The sequence below is a fragment of the Bidens hawaiensis genome, unplaced genomic scaffold, assembly GCF_021521415.1.
Source record: "Bidens hawaiensis isolate Kalapana, Puna unplaced genomic scaffold, B.hawaiensis_p1.1 tig00028432_1, whole genome shotgun sequence".
Classification (NCBI taxonomy): domain Eukaryota; kingdom Viridiplantae; phylum Streptophyta; class Magnoliopsida; order Asterales; family Asteraceae; genus Bidens; species Bidens hawaiensis.
In genome coordinates, this window is record NW_027494634.1 from 55,780 (window position 1) to 72,067 (window position 16,288).

Here is a 16,288-nt window from a genome sequence, read left to right on the forward strand (position 1 = left end):
AAAATGAAATGGACAATTTAATTATGATGGGCCGAGGTAGGTTATAAAAGGAAGGGACTTGTAGTCGAGCAACCCAACCCAGAAAGAAAGATGGGCCAGTTGAGTTGAGGTTGAGGACACCTGGCAGGCAGGCAGGCAGGCACTTGTGTGACTTGTACAAGCATCGTGGTCGTCGTCTCTCTCGATCATCATCATCAAACAACAACTCACTTGCTTGAGCTTGAGGATCCATCATCATCTATCTGGTGACTGACTGCTTCCTTTATTCTTCTCTCTATACTATACTTATTCAATTTTTGTTTAGATCCATCATTCATTTCTTTTTTCTTTCTAATTTATTCACTTGCCTTCCAGTGTTGGAATTTGGTTGGCAGGCAGAATGGTAATTAATAAACAGCTCCTCATCTATTCCATTCCATTCCATCCAATCATAATCATAATTAGATTTGTATTTTATGATGTTTCAGAATTACATATTAGGAGCTTTCAAGCCTGCTTGTAACATCTCTATTACATTTGCCGATGCCAAAACTCGTAAGCAGGTCGGTCTCCTCTCCTCTCATCCTATATCTATTATTATTATTATTATATTCACCTTTCATCATTCATCACTCTGCAAGCCTGGATTGAGATTATGATTCTACTAGTTAACTCTATGCTAGTATATATTGCCATCATATGATATGATATTTAATTTTAATTTGATATCATTTCATTAGCAAGTTACTCACCACTGCCTTCCTTCCTTCATGCAAAAGTTTCTTATTCAGCTGCCTGCTTGGTTGGAAAACTGTTTGATACTGGTTTTCTGCTTCCATACAGGTCCCATTAAAGAAAGAAAATGGTCAGACCATACTGGTCCCTCTTTTCCACAGTCAAGAAAACATTGCTGGAAAGGTACACACTGATGCTCTGCAACCTTCTCCATATATCATTGCTACTCATAGTCATGCTCCATTTTTTCAGATTTCTATAGACCCGCTGCAAGGAAAGAAAGTCGAACACATCGGCATTAAAATAGAGCTCCTTGGTCAGATTGGTGAGTTTATGTCTTTTTAACATTTTGCCATTAGAATAGCACCTCATCAATGTGCCATCTGTGTAAACAGCACCTCTTTATTGATTAGGTCCTGAATTTCAATTTTAAGGCACAGCTAAGAAAATTAGAGTATTTGGGTCATATCTTCATCTGAAGTTTTCTGAAGATATAAAACATACACTCTCCTGGGTTTGCTAATTTTCTGAAGATATAAAAAATACACTCTCTTGGTGTTACTTGTGTACAAGCGTGGTTGGTAAATGTTCTTTATAGTGTGTACATCTGTTGTCTTGGATTGGATGATATTTCGTCTGAGTTGATGTTATCATATGACCTAAAATATATGTGTATGGTTTGTATAGGATTGATCACCGCCATGTTTACAATTATTGCCCCTTTGATACAAACTCACCTTTCATTGTTCTAGAATTTCTGAAAAGGCTGGCATGTATTGTATTGGAAGGTTTTTGTTCTAGAGATTATGTACCTAAATAGTTTCATAGAGCTATAGAAAAATTCTTAGGTTTTACAATAAAAAGATTATAATATCCTTTGAAGTTTGTTGAAGTGAAAGATAAAACCTGTTAATATCTTATTTCCTTTAGATATTTCTTTTGTGTGAACATGATAGCATACTCCAGTGGCGTCGACAGGGTATCACTTAGTGTTGTTGTCAAGTGTCAACAGCAGGCTTCTAGTTTGGCCTCTCAGATGGGCTGTGTAAATTATATTCATGGCTTGTGGGCTGTCTTATTTTATTTTCACTGTAACTATTTAGGCCTTTATGAAAATCATAGAGCCTGCTTACTTAGCTTGTTCTTCAATTTGTGAATTTATTTTTTGGAACAGCCGAGCAATTGAATTCCTGTTAATAACTTAATATCTTATTTCCTTTTGCAGAAATGTATTTTGACAGAGGGAACTTCTATGACTTTACCTCACTTGGTAGGTGGTCATCATTGACGCAAACCTTTTGCTGGTTTGTGTTGTTTTGTTTCTATCTCTACTTGTAAGGTCTTTGTTTGACAATTCCATCTATAAGACAATCCTTTTGGTATGCAGTTCGTGAACTGGATGTGCCTGGTGAATTATATGAAAGGAAAACATATCCTTTTGAATTTTCAACAGTTGAAATGCCATATGAAACTTACAATGGAGCAAATGTCCAACTTCGGTAAGTTTCTTATGTGTGCCTTTCCTTAATAGAATCAATCTATCCTTTTCGCAGTTCATAAACAGGCAAAAACAAATGGTTATTGATTTGAATTGAAGAATCTACATGCATTTCGAGAACTATGCATGCATTTCCTTTTCCTTTTCACACACACATCTTGTCTTAAAGTAGCATTAATTGTATCTGTAGCTTTCCCCCCAAGTTTTGTGATGCTTTCTAGACAACACTAAAATATTTCTACATCATCCCATTTTCAGATATGTCTTAAAGGTAACCGTTGCTCGTGGCTATGCTGGTAGCATAGTGGAATACCAAGATTTTGTGGTAAATACTCTCTCTTTATCTGTGTGTGTGTCTTCCATGTACTTGATTTGAAGCTTAGCTTATAAAAAGAACATGCAGTAATGCATGTTGTTTAAAAAGGATTATGAATATCTGATATGGATGGTGAATGGTAGTTGTTTTCTAACTAGTGTATTCTTGTGAGTTGTCTTCATTCTGCTTTTGTATTTATCTCTTTCTAATTGGTAAGATATGATTTAATCCACATGAGTTGTTCTGATATATTTCACTGGGTCAGGTCCGCAACTACAGCCCACCTCCTGAAATCAACAATAGTATTAAGGTTGGTGTTATTTTTGTATGAAAGAGGCACATGGATGATTGTAGTTGTTTTGTAAAGCTATAGTGTAACCATGTGATATTGCAGATGGAAGTTGGAATAGAAGACTGCCTTCATATTGAGTTTGAGTACAACAAGAGCAAGTAAGTAGAAGAAGAATACAACGAAAAGGAAAGTTTAGTTGTTAATTACTAATATTTTTGTTTGTTGGTTGTATATGCATCCAGGTATCATCTCAAAGATGTGATTATTGGGAAGATATATTTTCTTCTTGTTAGAATCAAGTTAAAGAACATGGATCTTGAGATCAGACGAAGAGAATCAACCGGTTCTGGGGCCAACACTCATGTTGAGACGGAGACCCTAGCCAAATTTGAGTTGATGGATGGTGCTCCTGTTAGAGGTAGGTTTAATAAAACAACGTTTTGCATTTCATTGGTTCATGTTAACTAAAGCAAGTCACTGTTGATAGGTGAGTCGATTCCAATCAGGCTGTTCCTGAGCCCATATGAACTGACGCCTACACACCGCAATATCAACAACAAATTTAGTGTCAAGTATTATTTGAATCTGGTGTTAGTTGACAAGGAAGATCGCAGGTACTTCAAGCAGCAGGAGATCACGATATATCGAACCGCAGAAACCTCTTCCTGATTAATGATACCAATTTTTTTTTTGAATTTGAATTTGTATTTGTATTTGTGTATAGGTGAGCCAGATGATGCTAACTAGATTTTGATTCTTGTGTTGTTGCTTTCCTAGCTTGCTTCTTCTAATCATGTTTGTTACGGTTTGGAGACTTGTGTTTCTGATGTGTTTGAATAAACGAACAACTCTGAAATGAAATTGTATTCCATTCCATGTGTAGAAGCTGGGTTGGGTCCACACTTGAATGACATAATGGGGTTTGGTAAAAATGTGTTTCCTTGAGTTGGGTTGGTAAAGATGCAGTCTCAAACCATATTGGTATAGTCCCAATCTCTAGATCTATGTTTGATTAATTAGAGTGTGTTGGGGTGGGTGAATAAAAATTGAAAATGCAGAGAGTTGAATTGAATTGAATTGAATATAGGTCGTGCCACTTAAAATTCATATGATAATAATTCTATTATAAAGATATATATAAATCTTAACTTAATCTCTGTCTGATATTAGTTTATATAACTTGTATTCTTGAATAAAATCAGCGCATCAAACATTATAAAGTTTTTGAGCCATAACAATCAAATTTTAAAGGTGTCAAGTGTTTCGCTTGGTATCTAAGGATTGTTGATCTTTTATCTCTTTTCCAAACCAATTAGGGTTGTGTAGTAAAATCACGCTCATGATCTCCCTGATAGATTATTAAATTATTATTATTATTATTATTATTATTATTAATTAAGAAAAATAATCTGCGGAGATGGGATTAGAAGAGGCAAATGGCAAAAGAAGATGGGGGGCATATAAAAATAATTGCTGCAATCTTTTGTTTGTTTGTTGAGGAGTGAGGAAGCGCGTTCAGACTGATTGCTGCAATGGAGGTTTTCTATTACATGGTATTTGGGGGTTTGGGAGTGATTGTGGCTGCTCTGGAGTTGTTGAGTAAGAACAGCACCAACAACAAAGATCATCGAATCACCACTTCTCAGCCCTTCACCTCCTTTAAGAACAATTACCTTCTTGTTTACTCTCTCATGATGGGTGCAATTCTCCTTCTTCTACTTTTTTTTTTAGGTTAATTAAGATCGATCTATCTGATTCCAAATCCGGATCATAAACATTACATTACATTTCATCCTCTGCTCAGATCTACTTTAATTGAATTCCCGTCAGATCAGTTTCCATTTTCAATAATTAATTATGTATCTCTGTCTCTACTCTAGCTGGGGACTGGTTACAGGGTCCTTACGTCTACTACCTCTACACAACTTATGGCTATGGAAAGGGAGATATCGGCCAGCTTTTCATCGCCGGCTTTGGATCATCCATGCTCTTTGGCACCATCGTCGGCTCTTTAGCTGATAAACAGTCAGTAACAACAACTCCTCCTTACTTTTCTTTTTATTCCTTAATAATACTTTTTATTATTAACAATACTACTACTTGTAATTTTTCAATTTCAGGGGCCGGAAGCGAGCATGCATCACATACTGCATCACTTACATGCTCAGCTGCATGACCAAGCACTCTCCTCAATACAAAGTTCTACTGTTGGGCCGTATTTTGGGTGGCGTGGCTACATCTCTCCTCTTTTCAGCATTTGAATCTTGGCTTGTTGCAGAACACAACAAGAGAGGCTTTGATCAACAATGGCTCTCTTTAACCTTCTCCAAGGCCATATTCCTCGGGAATGGTCTCGTTGCCATCATCTCAGGCCTCTTTGGGAACTTCTTAGTTGATGTTGCAACTCTAGGCCCTGTCGCACCCTTTGATGCTGCAGCATGCATTCTTGCAATCGGCATGGCCATTATACTCTCTTCATGGGGTGAAAACTATGGAGACCCTTCCGAGAACAAGGACCTGCTTTCTCAGTTCAAGGGTGCTGCTGTAGCCATTGCTTCTGGTATCATGTGCACAAACTTCTATTATCCATTTGGGCTGCCTGTAATAATTATTCTATTTTTCTTTCTTGTGCCAGATGAGAAAATTGCATTACTGGGAGCCATACAGTCTCTTTTTGAAGGGTCCATGTACACCTTTGTTTTTCTATGGACTCCCGCCTTGAGTCCGAACGATGAGGAGATTCCACATGGCTTCATTTTTGCCACGTTCATGCTAGCATCAATGTTGGGAAGCTCAGTTGCAGCTCGATTGATGGCCCGCACATCACCTAGAGTTGAGAGCTACATGCAGATTGTGTTTTTGGTTTCTGCAGCATCACTTTTGCTTCCGATTGTCACAAATGTAGGTTTTATTTATACTTGTCCAATATCTTGATGCAAAACTCTGACAGTTGTTAATTTGTGACAGTTTTTCATATCTCCATCCGAGGTGAAAGGCGGAGGCCTCTCACTAGTGTCAAGTATTCAACTTGTTGGGTTTTGTGCGTTTGAGGGGTGTGTTGGAATCTTTTGGCCATCCATCATGAAGATGAGATCCCAATACATTCCCGAGGAGGCCAGAAGCACTATCATGAACTTTTTCCGTATTCCTCTCAATTTATTTGTCTGCATCGTTCTCTACAATGTATGTAATTAAAATTTATAGATTTTTTTCTTTAGCTTTTGATGCCTAAGGTGGTGGTGTTTTTGAAATTGAAGGTGAATGCATTCCCTATAACAATCATGTTTGGAATGTGCTCCATCTTCCTGTTTGTGGCTGCAGTACTGCAGAGGCGATTACTGGTCATAACAGACAAGTCAAGTAAGTAGTTAACTTGTACCAGAATACATACATTATGATTATGCAACACTACTCAAGTTACTGTTGTTTCATTCATTTCAGAGTTGGATGATTGGACATCAATGAAAGAGAGAGATTTAGAGACGGAGCCCCTAAATGATGATTAGGTTGTAACGACACAGATATTGAAGAAACTATCATTGACGCCTTATTTCTATGATGTATAATTTTGCTTCTATTAGTGTTTCCTTACCATCTACTTGTTTGAGACCTTTACAAGTTCGGTCTTGAGTGTTATTTAAATACCATATGATTCTTTTATAACATCACAAGTCTTACTGTATTTGATCCGATGAGAATCGAGTTGTCTGATTGATCAAGAACTGTTTTGTGGCTTATATTGTAGAACAAAGAGAGAATGGCATAGCAAAGTTAACCACAAAATAATTGGATAAATTACAGATTCAATAAACACTTGGAAGTTGAATCAGGAACAATGCATAGTAAACAGTTTTTCTGATGCTACAATAGGATAAATTACAGATTTAAAGACATGACAACAACAATAATAAGAAAGCAGATTTACAATACACACTAGAGGAAGCGGCGACCTCGCTTTGCAGATGCAGAATCAGTTTCCAAGTCTCCAATAAAGAACAAGATTCTATCAAGAATCCCCATCTGGCGATCATTTCTTCCCGTAATCTCATCTCCTTCTCCTGCTGTTGATGCTGCATCTAGGTGCAGACTTCTTGATCCCAAATGTTTTTGAATTTGTCCTTGGTGGATGAGGAAATAGTCATCTCCCTCCCTTACAATCTTGAGACCCCTGGATTGACAGACATTATTAAATATATAGCCTTGAGCTGGTTTGTATTGAATATTTAATGGGAATGCAAAAGGAAGAAAGTTACAATCCAACACGGTCGCATCGATCTTGAACTGCATATACATCTTTCCATGATTTAGAATCAAGAGGCGCATAAAATGTGGCTCGGTCAATTCCCCAGCGTTGTTTAAAGAGGTTAGCCCAAAGCTCATCTTCTGAAGCCACAAGCATCCACTTCCTGCAAACTTGACAAACAAACAAGCAAACAAATATTCAGTCATGAGAAATTAGCGAGGCCAATTTATAATTGTAAAAGTAACTTATATCCACTGAAACAATCACCAGCAAAAACATATCACACATAAAATAGCAAATTGTAATCGCAGGGAGAATAATAAGTTAGATCTAGGGAATTGGGGTGACCGACAGACCTTGCTGAGCAGCAACGAGATCCTGATGATGATCCAATGAGGAAAACACTTTCATACACAAATCGGCGGGTAGACTCTCCATGCCTATTCAATCGAAACGATGATGATGTATGTTCTTTCAGATAGATGTGCAATTGCATCTATCTGTTCAAGCAACTAACTAACTCCACACGTGTCAGTCAGTCCACATAGGAATTTGGATGTTACAGCTTTTGTCCAATAAACCCACACATTTCTATTTCTACTCCTTCACAATCATTCATTCTTTCAAATTATACTTGTTTAAAATTTCAAAACTAATCAAGCATATATCTAAATAAATTGAACTAGTCTTTGTTGGATCATATATGCTCTCCTAAATACTTTCAAAGTACTAATTACACTACATAAACTTCATTTGAAACTTGTTATGGAAATGCTACTTCGTAAGCTCGTCATCATCGCTCAAACCAATTTAATTAGATATGTCATGACTCAATAAGCATACTATGCGGTATAATGCATGTATACAATATACTGTTGATTACGTTCAGCCAGCTTCAAGCTTTTACTGGACCTCATTTGATTCCCTAACGACCTTTCTTGCGATCCTTCATTCTTAGGTTTTGTTGGTATGGTGATTATTAAGTACAATATTTGTGTCAATGCTGCTTGCCTCTAGCGTAATGGTGGACCTTTTCATGCAACTATTGAGTTTTCTTCAAGCCGAATGCATACACACATACATACAAATACAATCAATGGTTTGGAAGTAATTTGAGAACTCAATGCCCTCTAAACCTTTGGTTTGGAGTTATTAGATAACAAACGCAGAAAAGTTGTGCAGATAAAAAGGTTTTGTTAAAAGTCGAGGGGGGTAAATTCAAAATGATTTAATTGGATTTGGTTCGGAAATGGAATGGTAATGGTAATGGAAGGTGAGATCCAGTGGGCGTCGTCAGTCGACTCTCCGGAGTTCGATCGTTTCAGTTGGGCGGTGACTCGTTCCTCCATCATTGGACTGGACGCCGAATGGAAGCCCGTAAGAGGTCACCAGCCCACTTTCCCACCCGTTTTGCTCCTCCAAGTCGACTAATCACCGCTCACTCCACTCCTCCTCGTGTGTAGTTTTCTTACTAGACCTCTCAAATGAAGATCTTCTTCTTGTGCCTTCCGTGTACGAGCTACTAACACACGTGTTCCTATCTCCTGATATCTTAAAGCTAGGGTTTCGATTTAAGCAGGACCTGCTTTACCTCTCTTCTACTTTTCGCTCTCATTCTGCTGCTTTCCAAAAGGTACTTCAATTGCATCCTCTTAAGTAAAGTAACACTCACTCAATTTCATCTAACTATTATTATCAAGGTGGAGCCATTCATGGATACAGCAATCATCTACAGCAATCCAGAAGGAAGAAGACGGCAACAAAGAGCCTATCATCCATATGCCAGGAACTTCTAGGCATCTCTCTTTCAAAGGTAGCTATTCCTATTCCTGTTTCTCATATCAATCCCACATATATAAGAATGTCTGCCGTCTCTTCCTCTCAGGAGCTTCAATGCAGTGATTGGTCCCTACGCCCCCTTACACAAGACCAAATGACCTACGCAGCTTTAGACGCACTCTGTTTGATTCATATTTTTGATGTTTTTCACCGCACACTTCTCCAACAAGGTTTCTCATTTTCACTTTTCTATTTTCATTGCTTACAACTTACAGCGCCACTTGATACTTGAACAACTACATATCTCACCCACATAATAAGACTACCCGTTCTTCTTATTATTATTGTCAATGGTTGATGGTGCTTGCTCTCTCATGTGATAAGTTTTCTTTTTCTTTCTTTTGAACAAAGAACAGATATATGCATCATCATTTTTTACTCATCTTTAAGTTCTCATGTAGAGACGAGTGACACAAACAAGTGGATACACAGTGTTTATGTGAGATTATCTGACACTTGCACAAGTATAGAAATATCATATATATGTGTGATATGACATTGACACAAAACTTGAAATATTACATATGAGATGCTTGGTAGACTGGTCCAGTTAAATTGTTTACCCCATGATGGAAGGCTAAGGCCTAAGCATGAACCAATAGCTCAACTTCTAGAACAACTTTCACATAAATTGTTGTTTTCTTTAGTTTGTAAAAGGGAAAATGTACTATTCTTCTGCACATGGATGCCACTTATGGTATAATATTTTTCATACAAGGCTACATATGTTATAGTTAAACTCAGGGTAGTTGGACAACATATCTCAATAGATGAAATCCTCATTGGTTTGTTATATCATTTATGCTTACACCTAGGTAGTCAAAGGTGCTTAAAAAGCGAGGGCTTCTTTAAGCAAGGTTCACAGTATAGACTTAACATTTTTAGGGATTGTAGACATGTTTCAGGCTGGTTTAGGGACAGTATAAGCTGGTTCCAGGCCTTTTTTGGATGTTTCATAGCAGTTTTACTTTTAGGATTTTAGCGATTTAGATCGCAATTTGCAAAATGTGGCCAGCATCTCACTGGAGCACATTTTGACCAATGAGGTTTACACATGAGGTGTTTGCGATTTTGACTGCGAGAAAAATAACATGAACTGGCATGCTGATTTTTGAGTGATTCGGTTATTTTAGAGTGATAAAACTAAAAATCAAACTATAAAGATTGACAAAAGGGTTTAAATATGTGCAAACTTGGAAAGTGTGAAACATTTTAAAGTTTGTGCATCAAAACCCATTACAGCTGTCCCTCAAACTTGGAAGAACCTATGTGGTGCTTTTGATGCACGTGCTTTATAATGACATACTGTTACAAACTTGTGCATTGCAACGAGTTTAGGTTTTGGGGCATGACCACGAGCTGTGCCTTTGACCCCACTTGTTAATCATCATACAATCCCCTTGACCTTTGCCTTTTTTTTATATGCACTATTGCGTATTCTTATGCATCATTGTAATCAAGAATGTATTAAATCTTATTAAAAATGCTGTTTAAAAAAATGGCTAGGCTTATATAAAATGAAAGAGCCCAACATTCTGGATATGATATGCTTTTTTTTATTATATAAAGATTGAAGTATAGTATTTTCAATTTGTGAGGGTCGTTCTGGCTATATAAGAAATCTGTTTTAAAGATATTTGAAGTTTGATGGAAACTACTTTTGGTTTGCACTTTATATCATAAGTCAAAGATGTGTTACTGCTTTCTTGTGTTTTATCTTTCGCCCTTCTGTAGATATCTAATTTCCCATTAATTATACTTTTGCTACCAAATCATTTTCACCTTCATGTGATGCAATCAAGTGATAGATTTCCTCCCTATACGTTATACAAAAAACCTTTCTACAGTAACTTCACTCTTTATAAGTTATGTTCTCTGCAGGAGCCATCACTGAAGTTGATTGTGTAGGTCTGAATATTGGGTTGAAGCAAATTCTTAGGGAACCTAGTAATTCTACTAGAATATTGAGGACCACACATTGTGAAGCTGTAGAGATGGTGAGAGCTACTATACTTGAATACCCTCAAAAGCTGCAGGAAGCTAGTTTGAAGAAATCAAATTGGGATACCATACCCATGGATTATACTCTCTTGCTGATTGTAAGAAAGTATGGTGATAAATTAATATTGACGGAATCAGATGGAAAGCCTAGAACATCAAAAAAGAAAGGAAAAAGGAAATCCTTTACATGCAAAGAAAAACAAGTTGCTTCTATTGATGAATGGGAAGGCCCACCACCGTGGGACTGTTTGTTGGGTGGCGATGGATGCCCTAAGTTTCTCTGTGATGTGATGGTAAGCAGTCACTTCTTAAGTTCTTATACATTGCTTAACTTACTCCAAATTCCTTGCTGAATGTTAGTCCCTTCATGCCAACCTAATTATATTTTGATTTGGGACGTAGTTTAAACCAAGTATTTGACCATTGTCACATGTCGAACACCTTCTAAAAATTAAAACGTGGTAGAATTATTGTTGACATACTTGGAATCATCAAAAATCAGCATCTAAGTAGGTTTCTCTTAAAATTCATTAAAACAAGCAATGCAACTGGACATCCCAATATGAAAACACATGAATGGTACTTGAGGTTGAGTTTATCAGTGAAGCTAATTAGCTAGTAGTGATTGATGGCCTTATATATGTTCTTTTGGCTGCAATTGTAATTTGTTTTCATAGGTGATCAATTTACTATGATTGGTTTTAGTTGGTCAATGGATGATTCCAGATTTCCTTTTCTTGTGCTCCTCATAAAGGAGCCAATTGTAGGACTCAGAAATACCATTACATTAATTTTGTTTCATTAAGTCAGGTGGAAGGATTGGCAAAACATTTAAGGTGTGTCGGAATCGATGCTGCTGTTCCCTATTCTAAAAAGCCAGATACCAGGTATTACTTCTGCAACACACACAATCTCCATTAAAATATAAGTTGATCCTTTTATAGAAGTCAAAGTTAGTTATTGTTACAGTTTTGAGTGTAGTGGTATAATTTTTTCACTGTCATTGTCACTCGACATAACCTACCACCATCACTGGGTTGCTGGAGCCAGTTCTAGTTTTACATCTCTTTGGGCTTTTTGTAATGAAATTTTAGCAAAGGTTTCACTAGACTTGGATCCCCTTTCTAATGGTTTAATCCTTCCATCACCCAGTTTTATTAAAAGACACTGCCTTTCTAGTTGTTGGAAAGTTGTCGTCCTAAAGATGCTTATCTGGACTGGGAATAAATATATACTATACCCAATCTTGAAGTATATAGTTTATTTCATTTATGTACTTGAGCATGTCTATTTTTTTCCTTCATATTTATTTTTTCTTTTAATTCATCTTCAGGGAGTTAATTGATCAAGCTATTAAAGAGAAGAGAGTTATTTTGACACGAGATGCCAAGCTCTTGAGACATGAATACCTGTTAAGAAATCAGATATATAGAGTTAAGAGCCTTTTAAAAAATGACCAGTTAATTGAGGTATTGCTTAGTTTACTAACATAGTCAACTTTTTAAGTATTTTATTTTATTAAAAAGGGAGCATATTTGCAAAACCAAATATACTTATCCCAATATTTTTAGGTCTTAGTATTCTGAAGGAATTTTTATGTAAGCGATGAATTTTGCAGGTGATTGAAACTTTTGAGCTGAAAATTTGTGAGGATCAACTGATGTCAAGGTGCACCAAATGCAATGGCAGATTCATCCAGAAACCCTTGTCAATTGAGGAGGCCATTGAAGCAGCGAAGGGGTTTCAAGTTATACCTAACTGTTTATTTGACAGGAATATTGAGTTCTGGCAGTGCACAGATTGCAATCAACTCTACTGGGAGGTATGTATATGTATAACTCCATCCACATCATGGTTTTTTAGTTTGCATTTGATTCAACTAATGTTTGGACTGCAGGGAACACAATATCACAACGCAGTGCAAAAGTTCATTGATGTCTGTAAGATTACCTCAACTGACTGAAGCTGGATTGTTGTTGCTGTATTTTTTTTGTTATTGTTATAAGTTATAGGCGTTTTTTACTTGATTAAATGCATATTTTGCCTTTGGCTCCATGATGCGCAAACCACATCATTTCAGTTTTAAAAAGTATGGGTCTTAAAAGTAGTCTTTGAAATGAAATCTACAGAGTGTCTTTGGATTTGATTTTGTGTATGGAAAACGTTTTGAGGGTCAAATCCAACATTTTCATGGCATGCTAATCCAGATGGCTTGTATGCTGAAATTGATGGAGCCAAAGAATGGCTTGTGTATTTATTTTTGTTGAAGACGTTACCACACTTGAAACCATGTGAACGGGTCGTAAAAGCATGATTAAGCTGTAAAAAGGGTGTTAACGGGCTGAACACATAAATATATGTAACTACTATAAAGAAATCGTAAAGTCTATGTAATTTACTATTTTAAGATTAAGAATAGGAGTGGATGCAGGTGAAAGCTGAGATTGTTAAAATGCAATAATTCTTATTGTTTTTATGCCACATTTAAAAGCACATACTTAACAACTCTTATTATTACCTTTTTCTGAATTATTTGTGGTTAACTTTTAGTTTGTAGTTGCATCATATTTGTAACTAAGATACAGTTCAGGACTCAAGAACCCTGCTTGAGCCTTGAGTCATTTGATAGCATGCAACAATATTCAGTACAACATATGAGAGCATACGCCACCCTGATTAATTAGTTAGTTAATAAAGTTGGTAGCTGAACACAAAATCAAATTGTATGCGTGCTTCAACTGCAGACACGGGTGAAATTGAAGGGACACAATGGTCGTCTATAGATGTTCTCTCCACAAGTAATATTGTGAAAAACAACGGACTGCATGATGAGGTATTCCATGTCTATTGCCTGTCATTGTCAAAACATGTAGTCATATCAAAGTATAAACAAAGAACACGAAAATATATTAGAACTGTAATTCAAATTGATAAACTATAAATATGAAGTAATATTTTTTTAATAGAGGACATAATAATATCTTTATGTTTTAAGAAATTTAATTTAATAAAGGTTTGCATACCAAAATGATCATAACTCCGTTAACATTAATATTTGATCTTCCATTTTCTTTTGCTTGGTAGAATTGCTTTATTATTATTATTATTATTATTATTATTATTATTATTATTTTTCTTTTTTTTGAATGACCAAATATATTAAAACACGTCATGGAATTCCTAGCAAGCAAGTAGCAAAGAGAAACCGTAATTACAAAGAAAAGTATATCGAAATTAAAACTTGTACCAAAACTCCCTGTCTCTTGCTTCTAGTTGTAACACAGTTTCATTCTTGTACTCGAAGTAACCATAACGAGTATAAAAGTTAACACAAATAATATTATTAATATATTCCAAAATAATAGTTAAGTTATAATAGGAGTTTTATTATTATTATTATTATTATTATTATTATTATTATTATTATTATTACCTGCCCCTGCATCCTCCGCGGTAAAATAAATTAAATTAGTGCGCCAATTGGTTTTCTTTTCCCGCGAAGGAAGGCTACACTTATACATACACCCTGCCCCATTTGTCTCGACACCCTCTAGATTCGTTTGTTCGTTCTGTGATGGCTGCTTGTGCACCTAGAGTTGTAGCTAGACGGAGGACCCGAGCTACGAAAAGAGAGTATGAGGATACCTGCTGCGAGGAATGCGGGTCGGGTGAATTTGGGTCGGAGCTCCTTTTATGCGACCATTGCGACCGAGGCTTTCACCTGTTTTGCCTCCGACCCATTCTTCCCTCTGTTCCCATCGGCTCTTGGTTTTGCCCTTCCTGTTCTTCTTCTTCTTCCAATTCCAGTAGTCATAATAAGAAGAAGAAGAAGAAGACCATTCCAATTCCAAGTATGTATTATTATTTCCTTTTCTTTTTTCTTATTTTGCCCTACTTTGTTCACATTATCGATTTGCTTATGATTATTATTATTATTATTATTATTATTATTATTATTATTATTATTATTATTATTATTGTATTGATTTTTAATACCAATGAATTGCTTGAATATGAAAAACCCAACCCAACCCAACCCAACCAGCCCTAGATCCTTGGGGCAGGGCATCTGTCTGATGTGTAAATGTTATTTGTCAGGATTTCCATTGGTTCAAACCAAAATCATTGACTTCTTCCGCATCCGAAGGTCAACTCAAACTGCTGTTGGCCAAGGTACACTATTAGCATTCATCATGTCTCATTGGATTGCTTGCTCACAGTTGTAGTAGTTTTGTTATTTGCACCAGATATTGCTTCGCCTCAGAAGAAGAGGCGAAGACCAAGAAGCTTGGCATTAACATCCAAGAAGAAAAGGTGGCTCTTGCCTTTCACTCCCACCGATGATCCTGCACGAAGATTAGAGCAAATGGCGTCACTGGCCACCGCCTTGACCGCAACAGGAGCTGACTTCAGTAATGACCTTACCTATATTCATGGCATGGCTCCCAAGTCAGCTAACCGCCCTGCTTACGAGAAGGGCGGCATGCAGGTGTTATCGAAAGAAGACGCCGACGCATTGAGTTTATGTAAGACTATGATGAAGAAAGGGGAATGCCCGCCTCTCATGGTTGTATTTGATCCTCTTGAAGGGTCAGTCACTCACTCAATGCACTTTTCCTTTATTATTCTTCCAATTTTTATGCTCACATTATTAGTATATATATTTATATTTTCACCAGCTTCACCGTAGAAGCCGATAAATGTATCAAGGACATGACAATTATCACCGAGTACGTTGGAGATGTTGATTACTTAAAAAGCCGGGAAAACGACGACGGGGACAGTATCATGACTCTTATATCTGCTGCTAACTCTTCAAAAAGTCTGGTCATATGTCCCAACAAGCGCAGTAACATTGCCCGATTCATCAATGGCATTAATAATCACACACCGTAAGTCTTTGTTTCTTTGTATTGATAGTTTTAGTTAGTGATAACATCACAGATGGCAGCCGGAGGTATTAATTTGTGTGTACAGGGAGGGGAGAAAGAAGCAGAATTTGAAGTGTGTGAGGTTTGATGTAGACGGAGAGGCTCGGGTGCTGCTAGTGGCTAACAGGGATATATCAAAGGGAGAAAGATTGTACTATGACTACAATGCGTATGAAAACGAGTATCCTACCGAGCATTTTGTATGATCTCATTCCTTCTTTATTTACAACAACTAGAAGAAGAAGTTGACATATTTTGATCCTTCATACACACAATTATTTACAGAGACTGCCCAGTTATTTTGTTTCTTTGTCAGCTGTAATCAGGACTTTGTTTCATCTTGTTATAATTTATGTATCAACAAAATCATGAATTTGGTTTTTTTTTTAAGATTTGATTAGTAACTCTGTTTTTATTTATGGCTATTATCTTAAGAAGTGAAGTTTATATAATA

General features: G+C 36.6%; 4 protein-coding genes across 4 annotated transcripts; all 4 read left to right on the top strand.

Moving 5' to 3' along the window:
- Positions 1-443: 443 nt before the first annotated feature.
- LOC143576958 (vacuolar protein sorting-associated protein 26B) lies at positions 444-3,489 on the top strand. Its single transcript, XM_077060926.1, has 10 exons — positions 444-542; positions 823-897; positions 967-1,039; positions 1,940-1,984; positions 2,102-2,213; positions 2,471-2,537; positions 2,794-2,838; positions 2,923-2,978; positions 3,063-3,238; positions 3,308-3,489. The coding sequence occupies exons 1-10, from the start codon at positions 456-458 to the stop codon at positions 3,487-3,489; spliced, it is 918 nt and encodes a 305-aa protein (XP_076917041.1). The 5' UTR covers positions 444-455.
- An 863-nt stretch (positions 3,490-4,352) lies between these two features.
- Positions 4,353-6,497, top strand: LOC143576959 (uncharacterized). Its single transcript, XM_077060927.1, has 7 exons — positions 4,353-4,518; positions 4,701-4,845; positions 4,941-5,380; positions 5,456-5,721; positions 5,788-6,003; positions 6,078-6,180; positions 6,262-6,497. The coding sequence occupies exons 1-7, from the start codon at positions 4,353-4,355 to the stop codon at positions 6,324-6,326; spliced, it is 1,401 nt and encodes a 466-aa protein (XP_076917042.1). The 3' UTR covers positions 6,327-6,497.
- A 2,331-nt stretch (positions 6,498-8,828) lies between these two features.
- LOC143576960 (uncharacterized) lies at positions 8,829-12,969 on the top strand. The gene is made up of 7 exons (XM_077060928.1): positions 8,829-8,876; positions 8,949-9,072; positions 10,784-11,196; positions 11,714-11,790; positions 12,237-12,372; positions 12,522-12,725; positions 12,801-12,969. The coding sequence occupies exons 2-7, from the start codon at positions 8,997-8,999 to the stop codon at positions 12,864-12,866; spliced, it is 972 nt and encodes a 323-aa protein (XP_076917043.1). The 5' UTR covers positions 8,829-8,876; positions 8,949-8,996; the 3' UTR covers positions 12,867-12,969.
- Positions 12,970-14,477: 1,508 nt separating this feature from the next.
- LOC143576948 (histone-lysine N-methyltransferase ATXR6-like) lies at positions 14,478-16,087 on the top strand. The gene is made up of 5 exons (XM_077060921.1): positions 14,478-14,709; positions 15,002-15,076; positions 15,151-15,493; positions 15,583-15,795; positions 15,881-16,087. The coding sequence occupies exons 1-5, from the start codon at positions 14,478-14,480 to the stop codon at positions 16,038-16,040; spliced, it is 1,023 nt and encodes a 340-aa protein (XP_076917036.1). The 3' UTR covers positions 16,041-16,087.
- Positions 16,088-16,288: the final 201 nt, after the last annotated feature.

Excerpts from the sequence above, each read along its gene's own strand:
- LOC143576958 (XM_077060926.1), top strand. The coding sequence starts at position 456 with ATGATGTTTCAGAATTACATATTAGGAGCTTTCAAGCCTGCTTGTAAC. Across the intron at positions 2,214-2,470 it reads GGAGCAAATGTCCAACTTCG|ATATGTCTTAAAGGTAACCG; the intron begins GTAAGTTTCTTA and ends TCCCATTTTCAG. Across the intron at positions 2,839-2,922 it reads AAATCAACAATAGTATTAAG|ATGGAAGTTGGAATAGAAGA; the intron begins GTTGGTGTTATT and ends GTGATATTGCAG.
- LOC143576959 (XM_077060927.1), top strand. The coding sequence starts at position 4,353 with ATGGAGGTTTTCTATTACATGGTATTTGGGGGTTTGGGAGTGATTGTG. Across the intron at positions 5,722-5,787 it reads TGCTTCCGATTGTCACAAAT|TTTTTCATATCTCCATCCGA; the intron begins GTAGGTTTTATT and ends AATTTGTGACAG. Across the intron at positions 6,181-6,261 it reads GGTCATAACAGACAAGTCAA|AGTTGGATGATTGGACATCA; the intron begins GTAAGTAGTTAA and ends CATTCATTTCAG.
- LOC143576960 (XM_077060928.1), top strand. The coding sequence starts at position 8,997 with ATGACCTACGCAGCTTTAGACGCACTCTGTTTGATTCATATTTTTGAT. Across the intron at positions 9,073-10,783 it reads CCGCACACTTCTCCAACAAG|GAGCCATCACTGAAGTTGAT; the intron begins GTTTCTCATTTT and ends TGTTCTCTGCAG. Across the intron at positions 12,726-12,800 it reads GCAATCAACTCTACTGGGAG|GGAACACAATATCACAACGC; the intron begins GTATGTATATGT and ends TTTGGACTGCAG.
- LOC143576948 (XM_077060921.1), top strand. The coding sequence starts at position 14,478 with ATGGCTGCTTGTGCACCTAGAGTTGTAGCTAGACGGAGGACCCGAGCT. Across the intron at positions 14,710-15,001 it reads TTCTTCTTCTTCCAATTCCA|GATTTCCATTGGTTCAAACC; the intron begins GTAGTCATAATA and ends GTTATTTGTCAG. Across the intron at positions 15,796-15,880 it reads GGCATTAATAATCACACACC|GGAGGGGAGAAAGAAGCAGA; the intron begins GTAAGTCTTTGT and ends TTGTGTGTACAG.